The sequence below is a fragment of the Toxoplasma gondii genome, chromosome IX (genome assembly GCF_000006565.2).
Source record: "Toxoplasma gondii ME49 chromosome IX, whole genome shotgun sequence".
Lineage (NCBI taxonomy): Eukaryota > Apicomplexa > Conoidasida > Eucoccidiorida > Sarcocystidae > Toxoplasma > Toxoplasma gondii.
The window spans coordinates 5,798,840-5,817,235 of NC_031477.1; the positions used below are offsets into that span (position 1 = coordinate 5,798,840).

Genomic DNA, 18,396 nt, shown 5'->3' on the forward strand with positions numbered 1-18,396 from the left:
CGTCTTCGAATCGACTGCCTCATTCGGGTGATTTACAGTTAGAAACACAAAGGGGCTGTGCCTGCGGATTGAGTTCGTTAGTTCATGCGGATGCACTTTTGTTTGCGTTGTTCCTTTCTGCTCAAGGACCGTCTGTGGCTCATCCAACTAGAAACACGGCTGATGCAATCCTGGTATAACAGAATCGCTCTGTCAGATGACTCGTCTGCCCAACATCAGTCGGAAGCAACCCTCTCGAAACGAAACTCTGCGCGTGGGAAGGATTCGTTACCGGGGATGCCCACCAAGCAGAAGGAGAGACACCTCCTTGAGAGGACTGAGTCAGCCACAGATCCAGCTCCAGGGAATGTTCTGTCACTAACTCTCGAACAAAAGTATGCCATTGCGCTGAACCAGATGCAGAAAGTCAGTGCTGAAATCCATGCTCTGAAAAAAACTTCGGACACAGAACTGAAGCTGCTCAAGGTAAGCGTTGCGCCCCGTGCCTCCGCCACCACAACTGTTTCGGGAGTTTTCGTCAAGGGATAACAAATTATACTCGTGACAACCTCAAGCAAGGATACACGCTCACTTGATTTTTTTCAACAGTTCACTGTCCGGGATCCAGGCTTGCGACGTCCCACCTGGAAGGTAAAGCGAACAATTGTTGTCAGAAAGCGTCTCTTTCGAGTGTTGCAAGCTAACAGGCGGAAAGTGCGACAACTTCTGAAGAATAATGTGGTAATGTGGTGACTCCCTCAGTGGAGTTCACGCAGAAAGGTGTTTTGTTCATGTGTTTCTAGCTTTTGACCTCAATGATCAAGCGGAATATGTCAACACACAGGGCAAACTGACTTTCCTAACACCACACTTGATTTTTCTTCAATGCGGCCAACCTCCCGAACAACTGCGAAAAAAGACGAAACAAAAAGAATAAAGAAAAGATGGGGGGAAACAACGGAGAGACGACAACGGCTTCTCGGAACCTTTTTTTGCGTGTTGCTCCCTGTATCAAAATTGCGACGACACAATGACTCTACCTGTGGACGATCATCCTGTCCCCTGTCACAACTGCAGGCCCTAATTGAAGAGAGAGAACTGGAGATTGCAGAGGTAAATCCACCTTGAGATCAGCAGTTCGAACATGGCAAAAGTCTCACAGGTTCAAGACCGCGTTTCATTACCGTCTTGTCCTTTGCCCCGAAAGATCGAAAACACAAGTGCTATTCGTCTGTCCTCCAGATTCGAAGAGATGCTCTGGAATTTCGTCGGGACGTAGTAGTCAACGGGGAAAATCGGTGGTCGGGGGCTACAGTGGCAGAGAAGCTGCTCAAATGGCTGGAGGACAAGTTGGTCCGAAAAGACATGCAGATAACTAAGCTAAAGCTTCGCACGCACCAGTTACGGCAGCAGGCAAAAGCCCCAGCGAGGCGTCTGCGGAACCGGTTCAACTCGGGAGATGACTTGCACTATATCGACTTTCACCAGCTGCAGATTGAGAACGAGCAATTTGCTGCTAAAATTGAAGAAGCAAACCGAGAAGTTCTCCGACAGAAAAGCATCTGCGGTGAGTATGGCAAAAATGGAAAGTCTCTCATCCCAGCAACCAAACTGTACAAACACACAGTAGACGAACAAAGAGTTATGCGTATGCCCGTAACGCCGAAGTAAACGGATAACGGACGGAGTCTACGCAAATTCGAACAGATGCGTCGTTGAGGAATGAAAGCAACACGGCTTGTTGCGGTTAAGCTCCACACTATCTTCAGGCTACGCGAATGACTGTTTTTGTAGTGTGCGGCAACGCACTATTATATTTTCCAGCGAAACGGTTGTATCAGCTGTCACCGCTCTACGGAAAAGTCATACAAAACGAAAGTGCTATGAGGACATGTCCGTCACGTTTCATCAAAATTTCTGCACCTCAAAACACTTTTCCGACACATGTGACTAAAATCAACCCTTCGAGAATCATACGCCAGCTCACTCACACTGTATTTTCTCGCCGTTGTCCGGCTCCTGCTCCCGGCTTCTGTATCCATGTCTGTTACACTTGTCGAACGTTGCGTCCAAAAACACATTGTCCTGCCTCTAGCATTGAAAGGACAAAGTGAATTGATGTGGACAAGCTCATCAACATGTTTTCAGACATACCGACCAAGTGCATGTTGTCTCGAAGACCAAAGACAGAAACGCCGAAGGCGGAACTCCGACACTGTATCAGGTGCTTTTGTCCCTTCTTTGCCGGTTCATGAAGTTCCTGTAGCTGAGAAGCGCGTTAAAATGTTCCACTTTTCGGTTGTCCGTGTGTTGTTGCCAGCAAAAACACTCCAGAGCCAAGTGCAAATGAAACAAGCTCTGCTAGCATGTGGAGAAGAGGCGAAACGACTCACAACGCAAATCGAGGAGAGGAAAGCTCTGCTACGAAAAGCCAAGTGGGACGTACAGAAGGCAGTGAAGGAAAAGGATGCTTCGAGAAACAATAACAAAAGGTGATACACGAGACTACAGCGGTCACATTGTCTCGAGGCTTTCTCACTAGACGCCTCCCTAATTCCCGCGACTACCGCCCCCGAAACGCCACTCAAACCCATGGTTCTGTATAATGGCAGCCTCGTGCCAGACTGTTTCTACCGAATCATTCGCTTGTTATTAAGGATATGCATGCTTCATTCTAACTCTTCGTTTACTACCGAGTTGTCAAAGCTGCTCCATTACCTTGCCCTTTGTATCCCTAAATCATCTCCCTTGGTACATGTGTCTGTTTGGGATATTGTGCAGGAGCTGAGTACAAAGTGCAAATGCGCAACAATATTATATCTCTGATGTAGTGCCAAATCTATACCTGCATTCCCCATAACTACACCTGATGTACCTCCTAGAGTAGAAAGAGGAACAAAACCAAGCTGTCCATTGATCTACCGTCCGTGAAGTGTGATGACTAGCCATATAGGTACCTATCCAATGAAAGATCTTAGCACATGCAGGAATAGTAACCACAACTGTCATGACTGAGAAGGACGCTCGTGTATGTACTTCTAGATCGACAGTAATCATGTGATGTGCCCATACTAGAGAAGCCAGAATATAATTACAACCGATTGCCAGCGAAGTCAGCTCGACCCGAATACGTAGAGTTTGAGATACTACACCGAAAGCAGGGAAGATTAGAGTATACACTGATGAATGTCCAAAGAACCAGAATAGACGTTGATATAGTGCACCGTTACGTGAGAACATGCACCCGTGGAATTATGTATTTACATATAAAACTAATAGGATCGCAACTAATTCACCTGTTAAGACTGGTAGAGTGAACACTAGATTAAGAGCTGTAAAGATAATAGACCAAATACATAAGACAGAATTTTAGCACCTGCACAAGATTCCATACGGTCACATCTCCCGAAGAAGTCAATGGAACTGGGGTTACTACTGATCCCAAGAATGAAGAGAACGGGACAAGTCTATCAGACCACCGTGTTACACGTGGAATTTGGCACAGCGCTGTGCGTTTTGTGGAACTGTTCTTCGAAGGCTGCACATCCAATCGCGTGCCACAATGAAGGTACCGCTAGTACTTGATTACGTTGCCAATAAAGCAGCCGAGTACGATCTGCAACAGCAAGTAAAAACATGGAGACGGAAGGTCCAAGTCGCTGAGGTAGAGGCAAGAAGAGTAAGGCAGAAAATCCAAGGCGGACAGCTCTAGCACGCCACAAATTTCGAATAGCACCGATTATGTAGACGCCCCCACTGCATCCTCTTCTCTCCCGGAATTAGCGAGAATCAGGCCTAATATGTTGACTACTTACCTGCTGCACATTCCGCATGCAGTTGCTGCTGTCTGATCCTGTAGAACATTCAAGCTGCATCTCCTGTGTATGCTGCTCATTCTGGTGCTTCACCCGCCCAACCTCCATGTACCATGGGCGTTCAGAAGTACCAGAATCGTGGGACTTGAGGACTGTGGTAATTTTGATTTCATTCCTGCTATTCGCCTCGTAGATCCATTTGTCGCATTCTGGCGGCCTTGGAGGAGCTTCTAAGGAGTGGTCACTGGGATGTATTAGCGTTCTGTGCAACACATTCAAGCACTCGTTTGCCTCACGGTCGTAACACACTCAGGGAAAGGTGCGTCTAGCTCCCCAGAAAACACTGAACTACCCAAAACGATACACCGCACATTGGGTTATCACCGACCGTTCGAACGGTAGGGAAGTCGCCTACTTGCTCTCTTTTGTTTGCAGGCGAAAACCAGCAGAAAGCGCCCTGCGGATCCCGTTGCCGTTGCTTAGACGGTTACGGAGCGCCCCCCTTCCGCGCCAGTTCAAGGAAGAAGCTTGCGATAGCAGTGTGGTCGTTGTATCCCAGTCATCGCTTGTTGTGCTGCAGATATTTTAGGCGCGTCGATCCGCCTTCCTGAAATGACTATCTCGGCGTGCAAAACACCAAGCGACCATGTCGGCCCTCGTTCAGGTACTCGTTTCTTGTACTTGTGGCATGTGTGCATATGTAGTCCCACAGTCAAAGAGTTTTTTTTGTATATGTGAATCGACGCAGGTTCCTGGGAAACGTTTGCAGCCGAGCGAATCACACGCTGTCGTGGTACTCAAGATACGAATGTAACCCTTCCTGGCTTGGTGATCGACTTGATGCTGCTAGTCTTCCATCTCAGGTGTACTCACATCTTTTACTGCTGGCTGCAGAACTGTACTGGACTCCCAGTCACCATCATGACAATGACCGTTCTGACACGAGCAACAGTGCGTCTGTTCCGAGACTACGAACAGGCCACACGCAAATGCCGTAAATCCCTCGAGACGTTTACGTCTTTTTTCTGTGTCCCACTGAAGGTGACAGCGTACTTTCGTTTCTGTACAAGGGTCTAGGGACGCCCCTGCCGGTGCACGCTGACTACGTCTGCCTTACGCACGTTCTGAGTCTTTGCTTTCTCATTTTATGCCTAACAAGGTGATCGGGGCTGAGTTAATCTCTCAGAAACCCTTAAATTTCGCTTCCTGATGACAATCTCCACTCACTGGGCAGCTGTGTCAGCAAAGATCCCAACTACTGCAGTCACGTTTTCTCGGGGTTACTGTACATCGTTAGTCTACAGCCTCCCACCCATGGGTGATACACATTTTTGAAAGATTGAAGCAATCCGAAAAGAAAAGACGTAGCAGGAACTACTATTGGGTTGACTTTGAACGTTATCACTATACTGAGCGCCACACACAATGCCTTCCTACATTCCTCATGACCGCACGGTGCCTGACAGCCTATCGTCGACCCGTGTTTCTAATACGCCAGTTCGGATATTTTGCCATGATTGGACAACTTCAATTCAACATGTGTACATAAACGGTCGTTGCCGTCGTTACGGGAAAACAAGAATTGAGTGTGCAGCTGTAGCCTTTTCGTCTGAAGGCGCCTTGCCGTTTTTCTTCAGGGAGTGATTCGGCACGGGAATTCAGCCGATTGATCGTGTAGACGCCTGGTGCCTTCTACTTACTGTCACAGTTCTACTAGAGAATTCCCGCAGATTCACGGGAAACGCGTCGGTCTTGCAAACAACAAAGTTTAATTTCAGTATCCATTCGCCGCATGCAGAAAATATTGGAGACTCCCCCCCAAAAGCGTTATCGACCCCCTACCGCTCAGCGCCCTGTCGGCTCTTTGTGGGTTTGTTTGTCGTGTGTCATTGGGAAAAAAATTATTGAGTTTCTTGTCTCCTCGTCTCACTTCCTAGCGGGATGCCGTTGTCTCAATTCACCAGGACAGTCAGCATCTCGTGGCTACCTTTTTCCGGATTGCGAGTGTGCAACCGCGCCATTGCCAACTGCGAGGCTGGCATGTCTTCAGCGCGTGTCCTACAACGAACCCCCTGGTCTGCTACGTCCCCTCGACAATTGCCATGTTTAGAAGCTGTAGTCTACCTCATCCGCGTACCTGTTCTTTTCCTTTCTTTACCAACGTTTCTGTCTGTCCCTGCATCTTCACTACTGCGTTCAAGGCACGCCTGCTTTCCAATTAGCGACTTTCTCACGCCTTCAGCTGCTGGCCAGTCGCCAGATTCTGTTGCATCGCTTTCATCGTAACGTCTCCAATGCCTGAGCTTGCCCTCACCTGTTCGAAGAGTTGCTGAGACTGAAATGTCCACATGGTAGTTTGGGTGTCTTGAGCTGAAGCACAGACACTTCTCTGTGAGGCGGGACGAACGAGGCAAAATGTCATCTCGGGGGGGAAACAGCCTTGCCCGCTCTTCCTTTCTACGCCGTCCACACTGGAACCCACTCGCGTTCTTTCCTTCTTTCGTTGTTTCTGCCCGCTCTCGGATAGCGGCTAAACGGTCGAGAGCAGACGTTCTTTGCACAATGAGGAAAAACGCGTACAGGCGCTGACGTGTAGGTGTCACGGACTCCGTTTCGTTCCCGCCTTCTTATTTCGGGTCGCGGTCTCGTCAGCGTAGCGACCAGTTTGAAAGAAAACAAAGTGTAGTTCCTCCTTTTTGCTGGTGCGGAAATGAGTGACGAAGAGGACGACATTGAAGATGTGAGGGGAGAGGCCAGGGCCTTTCTCTCCCCTCGTCCGTCTTCTTCGTGGCCTTCCCGTCCCCTCTGCAGACCGCTGACAGCGCGCGCGGCGTATCCCCCCCCTTCGCGGTTGTCTTCATCTCCTCGCTCCTCTTTACGTTCGTTTTCTTCGTCTCCTGTGTCTGCTTCCTCCGTTTCGGGTGCAAGTGTTCCCTCTTCTTGTTCCCTCTCGGGGTGGGGGAGGCCCGACGTCCAGGTCCGGAAACCTGCCGGGGAGTCTCTGTCTCCTGCTTCCATGGCGACGTCGCCGTCTCCAGTGGATTCGTCTCCCGGCGTCTCATGTTGCTCTTCTGCTGCCTCTCTACCTTCTTCCCTCCCTTCTTCTCTCTCTTCGTCTTCTGCCCATCCCACGGACGAGGGCCGAGAAGGGACATTTGCCCGCGAAGGAGAGTTTCTCGAGAAAAGCGAGAAGGAGCGGCGCCTCCACGCTCCTGGCCTGTCAGAGGGAGACGAGGGGCACCAAACGGAGTCGACAGCCCAGTCGCTCGGGGGGCTGTCGTCTCTGCCTCTCCTTCCTTTTTCCACAGACGCTGACTCGCAGGTCTACCCTAAAAACTCCCCGAAAGAAGACCCACCGTCCTCGGAAAAAGACCAAGCACTGGCGACTGCGGGAGCCCATGCAGTCGAGGAGCTGCTTGCTGCATGCAATGGCCTTCTCTCTCAGGTGATCGGGAGCCAGGAGGAGCGGGGGGGCGGACCTGGGTATCTAAGTGCGTCTCTCGCGTTTCCCCACAACCACCACCAGTCGCTGGTGAATGCCATGAACGCCGTTTTTGATTTCTGGCCCCTCACAGGTCAGGCGCAGCCAGAGTGTCTGACGGAATTCTGCAGTCTGATCTCTCGCAGCCAGGACTTGTGGACCTCGAAGAAGGCCGTCGCTCCGCAGACGCATGCCCCTCCCAAGCCGGACAGCCGAGACGACAGATCGCAGTCGTGCGCCTCTCTGCCGCCTTCTCGGTCGCTGATTCTCGAACCCAGCAACGACGAAATGGAGGACCTTTTTGCGGTGCTGACGTCTCCGAACCGGTCCCTCGAGAGGAAGAAAGCCAGCGGGAGAAACGCAGAGACAAGAGGCCAGGCGACCGCCTCGGCGGCGAACGGGTCTTCTCGGAGAGATGCTCTGAACTCTGCATGCATGGACGTCGAGAGTGGAGGTGCCTCTTCTCTACTCTCGTCTCTGGCGGATGCGCCGCCTGTATCTCTCGGGCTTCCCGGGACCGTGACCGTGAGCAGCGGGGACGAAGCCATCAACGAAGTTATCCCTGACACTGCAGAGCTCGATGACGACCTCGACTGCAGCCTCGTTCCCCCTCCGGCCTTCTGGAGCGAGAAACACGAGACCTGCCAAGAGGCAGTGCCTCTGTTTTCCCAGGAGGACCTTCCTCTCTCCCGTCGACAACCCAATGGGTCCAAATCCAAAGGCCCGACGCCTCGTTCCTCGAAGAAGCCGCCCCTTCGCCGAAGCCGAGATGATGAGTCACAAGCTCTCCTTTCTGAGGTCGACGTCGACGAAGACGAAAGCATTGCGAGCTGGGCAACCGCAAGGCGAAGAAAAGCTCCCTCAGCTTCTCCCACTCCGGCGTCTCCGCGCGCAGAGACTGGCGGCGGCGGCGAGGGAGAAGCGGACCCGTTTCATGTCGCTTTTCAGCGCATGCAGAAGATCTTTGGTCGGGGCGCTGCCCGGGAAGAACAACAGGGGAGGGACCTCGAGGACAGAAGAAGGACTACGCTCGTTTGTGGGGCGAGTGCGGAAGAACTCGTGCGAGACCTCCCAGCTCACCTTCGGAGGTGGTTTGCGAAAGACTTCCCCTTCTCTGCTCGTGTCGACCGCATCAACAAGGAGGTAACCTTTTCAAGAGCTTCGCGCAATAGAACTTGCGTGTGCTCTTCGTGACCGTCATGCGAGGTGCACTAAGGGCAGTGGTATCCAGCACCACCGACCACCTGCAGTCAGACGATAACTTGTGTGCCGGACGTCGCGAATAAGTAAACAGCGAGACGAGATGACAGCAACATGAGACAGAGAAGACGCAAAACTAGGACTGAGGGCAACGTCACAGAGCGGGGAAGAAACAAGGCAGGCGAGAGATGTCCCAGTGTTCCCGTGTGCCTGCCTGCCAAGGAAGGCGTTTCTTGGCTGCTTCGCCAGTGTCACTTTCTTCCACCGTTTGACCGATGTTGAATTCGCCTTTTTCTCTCTGATTCTCCTTGTAGCTCCTGCGTGTCGGCGTCGTTTCCGTGAAATGTTCTCACTGGAGCTGCTTGTCTTTTGCCTTTGCATTCTCGAGTGCTTTTCTCTTTCTCTTCCAGCGGCCTATCCTCCGGCTCCATCTCTACTCTTCTTACTTCCACTCTTCGCCGCGTACATTCGCTGTCCGTACCGCCGCGTCTGGCTGACTTAAGCAGTTCAGTGGGGTGGTGGTCAACAGCACAGTAGAGAACTTGCTTGTCTGCATCTCATAACTGGACTCATTTTCCTAGGCGCTGTGCTGTTTCTTCTATTCGATTTGAGTTATACAGGTCTACGTCGCTTTGCGTTCCATGCCTGCTTCCTAGTCTCGCTTGCCGGCCGGTTTCTTGCTCTTCGTTTTCCTCCAGGTGTTTGGATACACGGACTTCAGGGGCTTGCAGCTGGGGGCAATCAACGCTGTCATGAGCGGCCGGGATTGCTTCCTGGTCATGCCGACAGGTCGGTTTTAGATTTGAAAAAGATACCACGGAAGCAGAGAGGCGAATCCTCAATTTCACTAGATCCTAACTCTCACGCGTGCAGAGAAGCGAGATGGGTCCTCTAGATCCTGGTGTTTGTTGTTCTACCTTTTCGACGCGGTTGTCTCTTTCTTTCTCGCCTTAGTCTTCTTTCCTCTCCGCCTTGCGCCCTCCCACAAGCAGGCAACGAAGCAGACAAAGAGCCCCTCTTCACAAAACAGCATATTGGGCTCTAGGAGACAGCGCATGGGTATCCACAAGAAATTGAAATGGTCTGCAGAAGACGTGAGAGTGGTCTCTACGACCATGTAGTGTCCTCTTTCGGGTGCCGCTGCGTGCGTCGCGTTTTTCTCCGACCAAAGGTTCTCTCTTCTCTGTTGTCTCATCACGCTGCAGGGGGCGGGAAAAGCCTGTGTTACCAGCTTCCCGCCTATGCTCTGGGAGGCCTGACGCTCGTCATTTCTCCGCTCCTCGCTTTGATGGGCGACCAACTCCGTTCGCTGAAGAACCTTGGAGTCGAGGCAGCGAAGATCGACGGCGAAATTTCCAAAGGCGACGTGAGAGTCTCTATGTCTTCCTGTCTTGTTTGCTGCATGCAGTCTTGTCTTTCGCCTCCTCCCGATACTTATTTCCGGGGATCACGATCTCCTATTTCGTAGTACCATTCGTGAACTCTTTTGGTCTGATCCTACATGCGCAGCGATCTAAATAGATAAAGGGAACTTGAAAGACGCTTTGAATATGCACTGCGAGTTAGGTGACTCGTTCAAATCTTCAAAGTCTGGGTTCGTCTGCTCCAAGTCCTGTCGTGTCTTGCTGGTCGGCCGCATGCCTCAAAAGACTCCTTCCTACCTTTCGGTCGCTTTTGTTCGTCTGTTCTGATTCTTCTCGCAGCTCCTCGCCCTCTACGACGAACTCAGTCAGCCGTCGTTTTCGCTTCGCGTCCTCATGGCGACGCCGGAGTTCCTCGCCCGCTCGGAGGCCTTAACGACTGTCCTGCGAAGCGTCCACGCTCGAGGCTTGCTGAGTCTCTTGGTGGTCGACGAGGTAATCGAGTAAACCGGGGGAAGGGCGGACACAAACTCAGGAGGAGAAGGAAGCGAAGAAGCCCGTTGGTTCCTTCTGCGCGTCTGGAAACCTGGAAAGGTGCCTGGTAACGCGTGGAGTTCACACAAGCGAGAACAAAGCATTTCTTCGTTTTCGTCAAGAACTCGACGCGAGACCAGAGCGTGCATCCGTGCGCCTGTGGACGTTGCTGCCGATTTCAGGCCCACTGCGTCTGCCAGTGGGGGGAAGACTTCCGCGCCGACTACCTTTCTCTGGGGAGATTGAAGAAGACGTTTCCAGACGTCCCGCTGCTGGCTCTGACTGCCTCCGCCTCTCCCGATGTGCGTTTGAGAACAGCCGCCTGAGAGAGACAGAGAGGGGGAACGGGCGAACACAAGGAAGCAAATGGAGCGAAGAGAAAAGAGTAGGAGGGGAGGGGGAAGGTGTAGAGTGTGGGAGAAAGTGGAGGTGAGGGCGACACACAGAGTCAGCTATGATGCAGCTACGACGAGGGTGGTCGACTCTCCGTTCTCGACAGCAATGAGCTTGTACCTACATCTTCACGACAAGGTGATTCGAGCGCTGTCTCGTTCTTCCTCGTGTGTACTCTGTCGGTTCTGCTGGCTTCGTTTTTCTGGTCCGGTTGCTAAACTGCTTTTTCTATCGGACTGTGCTGTCTGCGCGACTCGGCTGTGGAACTCTCCCAGGTATTTTCGGAGGTCAAGCGCATTCTGCGAATCCCGAAGTCGGTCGACTTCCGCATGTCGATTAACCGGCCAAACTTGTTCCTGGAAGTCCGCGAGAAGTCTCGTCAGACCATCTACGACATCCACCGTCTGCTCTCTTCGCCGGCTCTGAGAAACGAGGCAGGAATCATCTACTGTCTCTCCATCAAAGACTGCGAAGTGGTGGCATCGCACCTCATCTCTCTGGATATTCGTGCGGCTCCGTATCATGCCAAGATGGCTTCTCGGAGACGGCAAGAAGTGGGTCGAAAGCGACTTTTCCCGTCTGCTGTCTCTCTGGCCCAGTCCGCCAAGATGTATTTATGTACCTGTAGATCGCTCGGCTTCGAGATGTTTGAGAGCATTCGAACGGAGAGAAGGAAGCTACGTTTAAAAGAAAATGCGTCGCTAGTGGGGAGCGGGAACGTCTTATCAAACGTGAATGGCCGCGCAGCAACTTAGATGCACAGATGGACACAGTTAGCCCCTGCACGGTTTGTGCCGACTTGACTCCTCGCACCCGTGTGGACTCCTCTCGTTCTCCTGGTTCGCTTTCCTTCAGACCGCATGCATTTTTAGCGGTCAACATCTGCAGTTGGAGAAAGAGGGTCTGAGGAAGAAGACCTATTTGCGTGCACCATGTGCCTGAATTTGTAAAAAGTGAAAATATGCTAAAACCATTCTTCAAAATGTTTGACCTTTTCAACTGTAAAAAGTTATAAAGATCGTTTTCCCTTCTTGGATAAACGACATGGCTCAACCGTCTTTCTACACAGCAAAAGAGTCTTCGGATTGAACGCACAAAGTTTCTCCGAGGCTGCGATGCAGATAATCGTCGCCTTCATCTCGATACACTTCTCTGCGCCCGCCAGCCTGGCCCCTATAGCCTACCAAATCCCGCTGCCCCACCCCCCCCGGCGGGTGTTCAGGAAGCTCTTCTTGCTTTTCCTATGGTTTGCACTTTTCTTGCGAAATTGAGTCTCTCTCTCTGATGTCTCGGCTTCTGCAGACTCAAGCTGCGTGGATGGCAGGAGACATCGCAGTGATTGTCTCCACTGTCGCCTTCGGCCTTGGCGTCGACCGCCCCGACGTGCGTTTCGTCTTTCACCACTCCATGCCTCCATCCTTGGAAAGGTGAGACTCGTGGATGCACGCGACGAGTCGGTTTGGGGACTACCCTTGCTTGCGTTTCTCGATTTACTTTAGAAGAATGACTGGGACGAAGGAGGTACGCGAAGGAACAAGACGGAGACGAGCCAGCGACGACGCGTGCATGATCCGATTCATGTGTGGGTCACTCTCGTCTGTGGGTGTCTCTGGCATTGTCCACAGCGCTCGTTCGTGCGGCGGATCTTCCGTGGCGTCGTGAAACCGCATGCCTGGGAACTCCCGGCTCCTACGAAGGAAGTTGTCCTCTTTTCTCCAGTTTAGCTTTCCCCTTCTACAAACGCATGCCTTGAGTTTCACCAGGGATACTTCCACCCCGTTTATTCGCGTCAAGCTCCTTAGTCTGTACCACGTGATCTGAAGGCGCGCTTCCTTTCTCATGGTCTGGAACTCTGTGGCATGAGATTTGCTTCTCAGATATTACCAAGAAATCGGTCGCGCTGGCCGCGACGGGTATGCCTCGCGATGCATTTTGTTTTACTCGCCGGGAGACGTGCAGCGAGTCTCGAAGCTGCTGGTGCGACCCAAGCGGGGCTCGGGGGGTGAACGTGGAGAGAAGGGCAGGCTGGGCCGTCTGGAGAAGATGGTTCACTTTTGCGAGGCGTCGGTCGAGTGCAGGCGGCAGCTGCTGTTGCATGCGTTTGACGAAGAACTCTGCGAGACTGCGCCGACTGGCTGTGGAGGCGAACAGAGCGGGAGTGGACCAGGAGACAGGTCAGGAGCCGGAGAAGACGACGAAGAAGCAGACGGGTTGCAGACGAGAGCGAAGGCGGAAAACAGCTGGATGAGAAAAGGGAAAATCTGCGCACGCAGCTGCGACAACTGCTGGAAGAAAACGCACTTGACTGTCCAGGTACGCGACGCAAGACAATGCAGTTTTGTGCTCTCGGGGATGGTGCCAGAAGACAGCCAGCCCGCTGTTGCGTGCTACCGGAAGATGAATGTTTAGAGCAATGCCTCAGTCCCACAACGTGAGGGTAAGAACATTTACATGGAGCCGCGAAGACCGCTCCAAGAGACACGACAAAGGGGACTTGTGCAACAATAGAGGACGCACCGTGGAGGGCAGTCTCCACACATGCATCACCCGTAACTACACGGGACCGGAAGCACCACGAGAAAAGCCAGTCCAGGATTCCTCGGCCATGCATGCAAAACACAACTCAAGAGAGGGACGCTATGAAAACCATCGTGGAAAAAGAGGCTTGTCAGCACTATCGTCAGGCCGTAGTCTACAGGGGAGTATACAGCCCGCGCGTCTTTGGGCGCCACGAGGCTTCAGAGAGCTTGTCCCCCACAGTGCTAAAGAAGATTTCCGCGTGGTCTCTTCAAGATCGCGGGACTCCTTCCACCCTTTAGTTGCGGTGGACTCGTCCGGCCTCGCCACTGGTTTTCGCAGTTCGTTTGCTTTTGGGTCTGCCGCCTTTTGGGGAACAGCTTTCTCCCCAGAAACATGCTCCTGGCCGTGCAGAGAAGACAGAGGAAAGATCCGTCGCGCGAAAGGGCATTGAAACCTACCCACAGTTCTCAACTTTGCATCATTTTACGCAGCGAATCAGAATTAGGTTTGATATTCTGTAAATCTAATTTACACTTGTGACGTCTTTTTGTCGCTCGTGTAAAAGTGAGTAATGCTTCTCAAGTTCCTTGTATTTATGTCGCTCCGTGCGTAGGCCTTTGCCTTTGTTTCTGTTTCGTCTGTTGCGTTTTTCCCCAGTACCACGATGTGACCGTCTACGCCCAGAAACTCGTCCTGCTTCTGCTCGCTCAAGAGAGGACCTGCGGCACGGGATACGGCTCCGGGTTGACGCGCAAGCAGCTCTGCGACGCGGCGAGAGGCGCAGTGCGCCAGCAGCCGCTTCAGGACAAGTGAGGAGGCAGACAACGGACCGAATCAGAGACATAGGAAGGACAGGGCCGAGGTCGAGGCAAGACCGATCAATGGACACCGCGACGGCCTGGCACATCGTCCGGAGAGGCGCGGCCAGGGAAAACGACAGAGAGAAGAAGGACAAGAAGAGATGGGGACATGGGAGAAAAAACGGACAGGAGAGGGGCGGCGCAGGTGAAAAGCTTTGAAGACGCGAAAACGGAAGAGAAGCACGGGTGATGGTGCTGAGCTGCCGAGAAAGCAATAAAGTTTGTGGACTCTGATTGTCTGCTGTCTTTGCAGAATGAGACACAACGAGCACCTCGGCTGCATGAAAGGCATTGCCACAGGCGATATCGAGACGCTGATTAGGTAAAGCAGAGGAAGAAGTGGAGTCCTGGACTTCCGGTCGCGGGGATAGGCGTGTTGCTCTATCTCTGTCCCTCTTTTCTCTCTCTGTTTGGTCGTCATTTTTTTTCTCTCCATGTCGATCTGCGTTTTCTCTTTTTTATCTCCGTTTGGGGTTCCCACGCAGCGCTGCGGGGCTGTGCGACTTACGAAGCTGCCACAGCTTCTCTTCTTGTCGATGCTCATCTCTGTTCTCTCTCTCCTTCCGTGTTAGGCACATGGTGAAGGATCGCTGGCTTGTCGAGACCGTCGTCAGCAAGAAGGGACGGTTCGCATCCTACGTCGTTCTTAGGTGAGGAAAGAAGGACCGAAAAGGAATCACCCGGAATTGACTCTTTCGCGTGAGGAGGTGTGCCAGATCGTCTCTCTTCTTTTGTCGGGACTTTCGCACCCTCGGTTCAGCCTTGAGCGGGACGCGGAGACAAGGGGGCATGCGCTGTTCTTCCACACTTGTGGTTCGCTGCTCCCTTCTGCATGCGATTCGAAGCGTCTGTCTACTCTTCGTGGTGTTTCCAGTTCTACAGAGAAAGCCCCGCTGTGTGTCTTTCTGTTCTCGCCTTCCGTGGTAACCGTGCCAGACTGCATGTGAAGGCCTCCCGGAGGTCCCGCCGCATGCTGCGGGTGAAAGGTCCTCCTGAGACGAATGCCACATACTTCGGGTGTGTGTGTATGTGAGCGCGCGGTTTCCCTCTCGATTCAAAGAAAGGTTTTGTTGAATTCTGGAATGCCGTGGATTCGTGAGACACAGGCATCGGTCTTCGAGCCTATCCCCGCGTGTTTTCTCTTTCAGTTCATCTTTTTGACCAGCTCCGGAGTTTCCGGAAGAAGACGGCAGCGTTCGACGCTCGGTCTCTCCTTCGCTGACGCAGATTCTGTTTCCTTTTTCGCTTTCTCTGGACAGACCCGGCGAAGCAGCACATACACCTCTCAGGGGACCTAAGCCTCTGATAGTGCCCAATTTCTTGCGGCCTTCCTCCGCGCCCCGTCAGCAGTCCCCGAAGATCTCGTCGTTGAACGTTTCTTTGAGCCGGTCGCCGGACGAAGAGACTTCGGTGAAGAACTCGGAAGAGCTAGACAGTTCTTTGTCGTGCTTGTGCACGGGGAGTTCCGAAGGCGTCGGCCCTCACCTTTCCGGCGCCTCGAAGTACAGACGAGAGCCGTCGCTGCCTCTGAGGAAGAAACAGAGGTTTGTTGTCGTTCCTGAGGTCTCTGAGAAGGACTCCACAAACATCGGCGCGGGCCATGCGCCTTCCGATGCGCATTCTGCGGCGTCGAGGGGGGAGGACCCGGACTTAGGCGGAGACCTAGACAATCTTCTTGGTCTTCCTCTGGACTCCAGCGAAAGGAGTCCGTCCTCCCTTGCGACAGGGGAATGCGGCAGGTTCGAAGAGATGGGAAATGCTCTCCGATCGGGCTCGGCTTCTGCGAAGCGGCCAGTGTCTTTGCAGCAGCTTCTTCGAGAGGGGCGAAGAGCCGACGGGGCAGGGGGAGATCAGGAAGGGAAGGGAGACAGCCAGAGAGAGAACGAGGGGAATCACATAAATTCAACATCTTCTTCTCTCCACTCTTCTTCGCCTTCCTGTCGCCCTCCCTCCACGGCGGCGATGATTTGGAAGGCCTTGTCAGCGGACGCGCCGCTGACGGAGGCTGACACCTCAGAGCAAGACGAAGCAGTTGAAGTCGAAGGAAGTTTCAGTAGAAACGCGCCTCCAGTGGCCTCCTTTGGTTCACTTGATCTTGAGAAAGGAGGAAAGGTCATTCCAGACGAGTGGCCAGGCTTCGAATCGAAGCCGGGGTCGCCCCCTTCTCCTTCTTGTAAGAGTCCACCACTCTCTGGGCCAGGGGGGCAGAACGGAGCATTCGGCCTGCAGCTGCACCAGAAGAAACGAAGGCAAACGACTTTGTCGTCTTTCGTGAGGCCGAAGAAGCTGGCTGTCGGAAGCGAAGAAGCGACGCATGTGCAGGAACATGCCAGACCGGAAGGAGATGAAGATAGAGAAAGAATAGGTGTGGGAGAGGAGCGAATCGTGCTCTCACCTCTAGCCGAACAGCCGGGAGCTGTTTGGACGCATAGAGCAAAAGAGAAGGAACCCGAAGACAGCAAGGCGGAAGTGGCTGAAGCCATTCGCCAGGCACAAATTGATGCCATGAAACGAAATGGGGTCACACGCAAACTTCCCACAAGCTGGCTCCGAAGAGCTTGAAAACATGCATGTAGGGAACTGTCGGTAGAGCGCGCTGGTTTTCCTCAGTCGTGTCAGAAGAATACCGGATCCGCTGGCACCCCTTTGTCTGGCGGTGAGTCTATGGAACAAACCCACGAATAAAACTCTTGTTCACCATCTGATTCGATAGAGACAGACAGAAAAAGAACGTGCCTTGACAGGCAGAACCAACCGTGCTGGGCTCGGACGAAAAATCCGCATCCACACATTCACGGAATGAAGAAAACAAAGAGGCGACTCCTCTGATAGCAGAGAGAGGAACTCACCAAGGCGGTCGTGTCTCTCTCACTGGAAGGAAGGAAAAGCTGAAAACTACCCGCAACAGTGTCTTATTACTGGAGCTTGACCTTGTGTCCCGTATTGTTAGAGCATGTCACATATGCTTGCAACTCCATTCGTTTTATTTCAACTGTTTTACGTGCCGTCTAGACGTCAAGGTGAAGTTTTGTCTTGAGTTATCAACTCGCCACTGTGAGTCTACTCTTCCACTCGTTTTCCATTAGCCCTGTGCTCCGCAGCTACTGTGTGCACGAGTGATGAAAATAATTCCTTGCAAAGCGGTTTTTTACATGGCCTGAACAGTGGGATCTCGCGCAGAACATTCTCACTCTTATTGATGCCTCAGAAAAAATGAAGGTAGGAAAGACGAGGGAGAAGTTGCGCAGCCAGATGCAAGGAAAAGAGAATGAAGATCGGAGCATCGGGCTGCGGAGACACTCATGTATGATTCGACACTTGCAGCAAACTGAGAACAACGAGACACTGTAGGATTCGCAGGACAGTGAATTCACGTTTTCGACCAAGAGGAAGGTGCGATGATAAAAAATGATGGCACAAACAGCTGTCGCAAGAGAAACGGGGATTTTTTTTCGTTCCCTGGTCGCACCGGCAGTATCTATTCAAATTCGTCGGCTCAGGTAGACCAGCTGATATAAGCGACAGAGAAGCACACAGGCAGGCACAAACGAAGTGAACAGTTTGCTTTGAATACATGCTTAAATAACTGGATTGCTGTTGTACTCCACAGTGTTGTAGAAGGAAACCTGTTCCTGACACTTCGCTCGTTTGTCAACTCCATTTCGACTTCTCTATTGTATCTGTGCGGCTGTCGTCTATGCGGAGTTTCAAGAGGAAAAAGATGTAGAAGTCAGGTTTAGGGCTTAATGTGCCGCATTGTCAGCGCTATTTCGATCCTTTTGTCTGTGGGTAAACGTAAATTTTCCAGTTTGTACTTGTTGGAGCTTTTCGGTTGCTTTTCGCTGTTACTCTTAGCCTCTACAACTTTTGTGTGTTACTTTTTCCCAGTGTAATCGAAGGGAACTGCGCCGACGAGCAGACCTCCCTCAACACTATTCCCGCGTTTTCGCACATGTGGCATAGGATGACATCTGGAAGTTGTGTGGTACCAGTCGCGAAAAAAGATCAGTACCTGCTCAGACAGGAGTATTTTCTTGATCAGAGATGAACAACTGAGAGTGATTTGTGACATGTAAAGGCTTTGTGACATCGGTGTCTGCGCGTAGGTAGACCGTGTCTCTAGGCGAGATATAGTCCTACAATAGTTGGCAGATTTGTTTCAGGTTTTGAGTACGCGGATCCTCAGCAGAGGAAGAAAGGTGGAGGTTGTGTTCAGCCTCGTCCTACAAGAAGCGGGTCCTTTTAGAACACGG

The 18,396-nt window shown here is 52.3% G+C and overlaps 2 protein-coding genes across 2 annotated transcripts; both read left to right on the plus strand.

Moving 5' to 3' along the window:
• Nucleotides 1-740: 740 nt before the first annotated feature.
• On the plus strand, nt 741-4,726 carry TGME49_306070 (hypothetical protein). The gene is made up of 4 exons (XM_018782469.1): nt 741-1,546; nt 2,300-2,471; nt 3,517-3,658; nt 4,230-4,726. The coding sequence occupies exons 1-4, from the start codon at nt 1,345-1,347 to the stop codon at nt 4,275-4,277; spliced, it is 564 nt and encodes a 187-aa protein (XP_018636159.1). The 5' UTR covers nt 741-1,344; the 3' UTR covers nt 4,278-4,726.
• A 1,011-nt stretch (nt 4,727-5,737) lies between these two features.
• On the plus strand, nt 5,738-16,822 carry TGME49_306080 (ATP-dependent DNA helicase, RecQ family protein). The gene is made up of 12 exons (XM_002370339.2): nt 5,738-8,418; nt 9,174-9,264; nt 9,681-9,841; nt 10,179-10,331; nt 10,553-10,672; nt 11,039-11,317; nt 12,066-12,190; nt 12,641-13,076; nt 13,941-14,092; nt 14,397-14,465; nt 14,716-14,793; nt 15,403-16,822. Exons 1-12 carry the CDS (start codon nt 6,505-6,507, stop codon nt 16,703-16,705), a joined length of 4,881 nt encoding a protein of 1,626 aa, XP_002370380.1. The 5' UTR covers nt 5,738-6,504; the 3' UTR covers nt 16,706-16,822.
• The last annotated feature ends 1,574 nt before the right edge of the window (nt 16,823-18,396 follow it).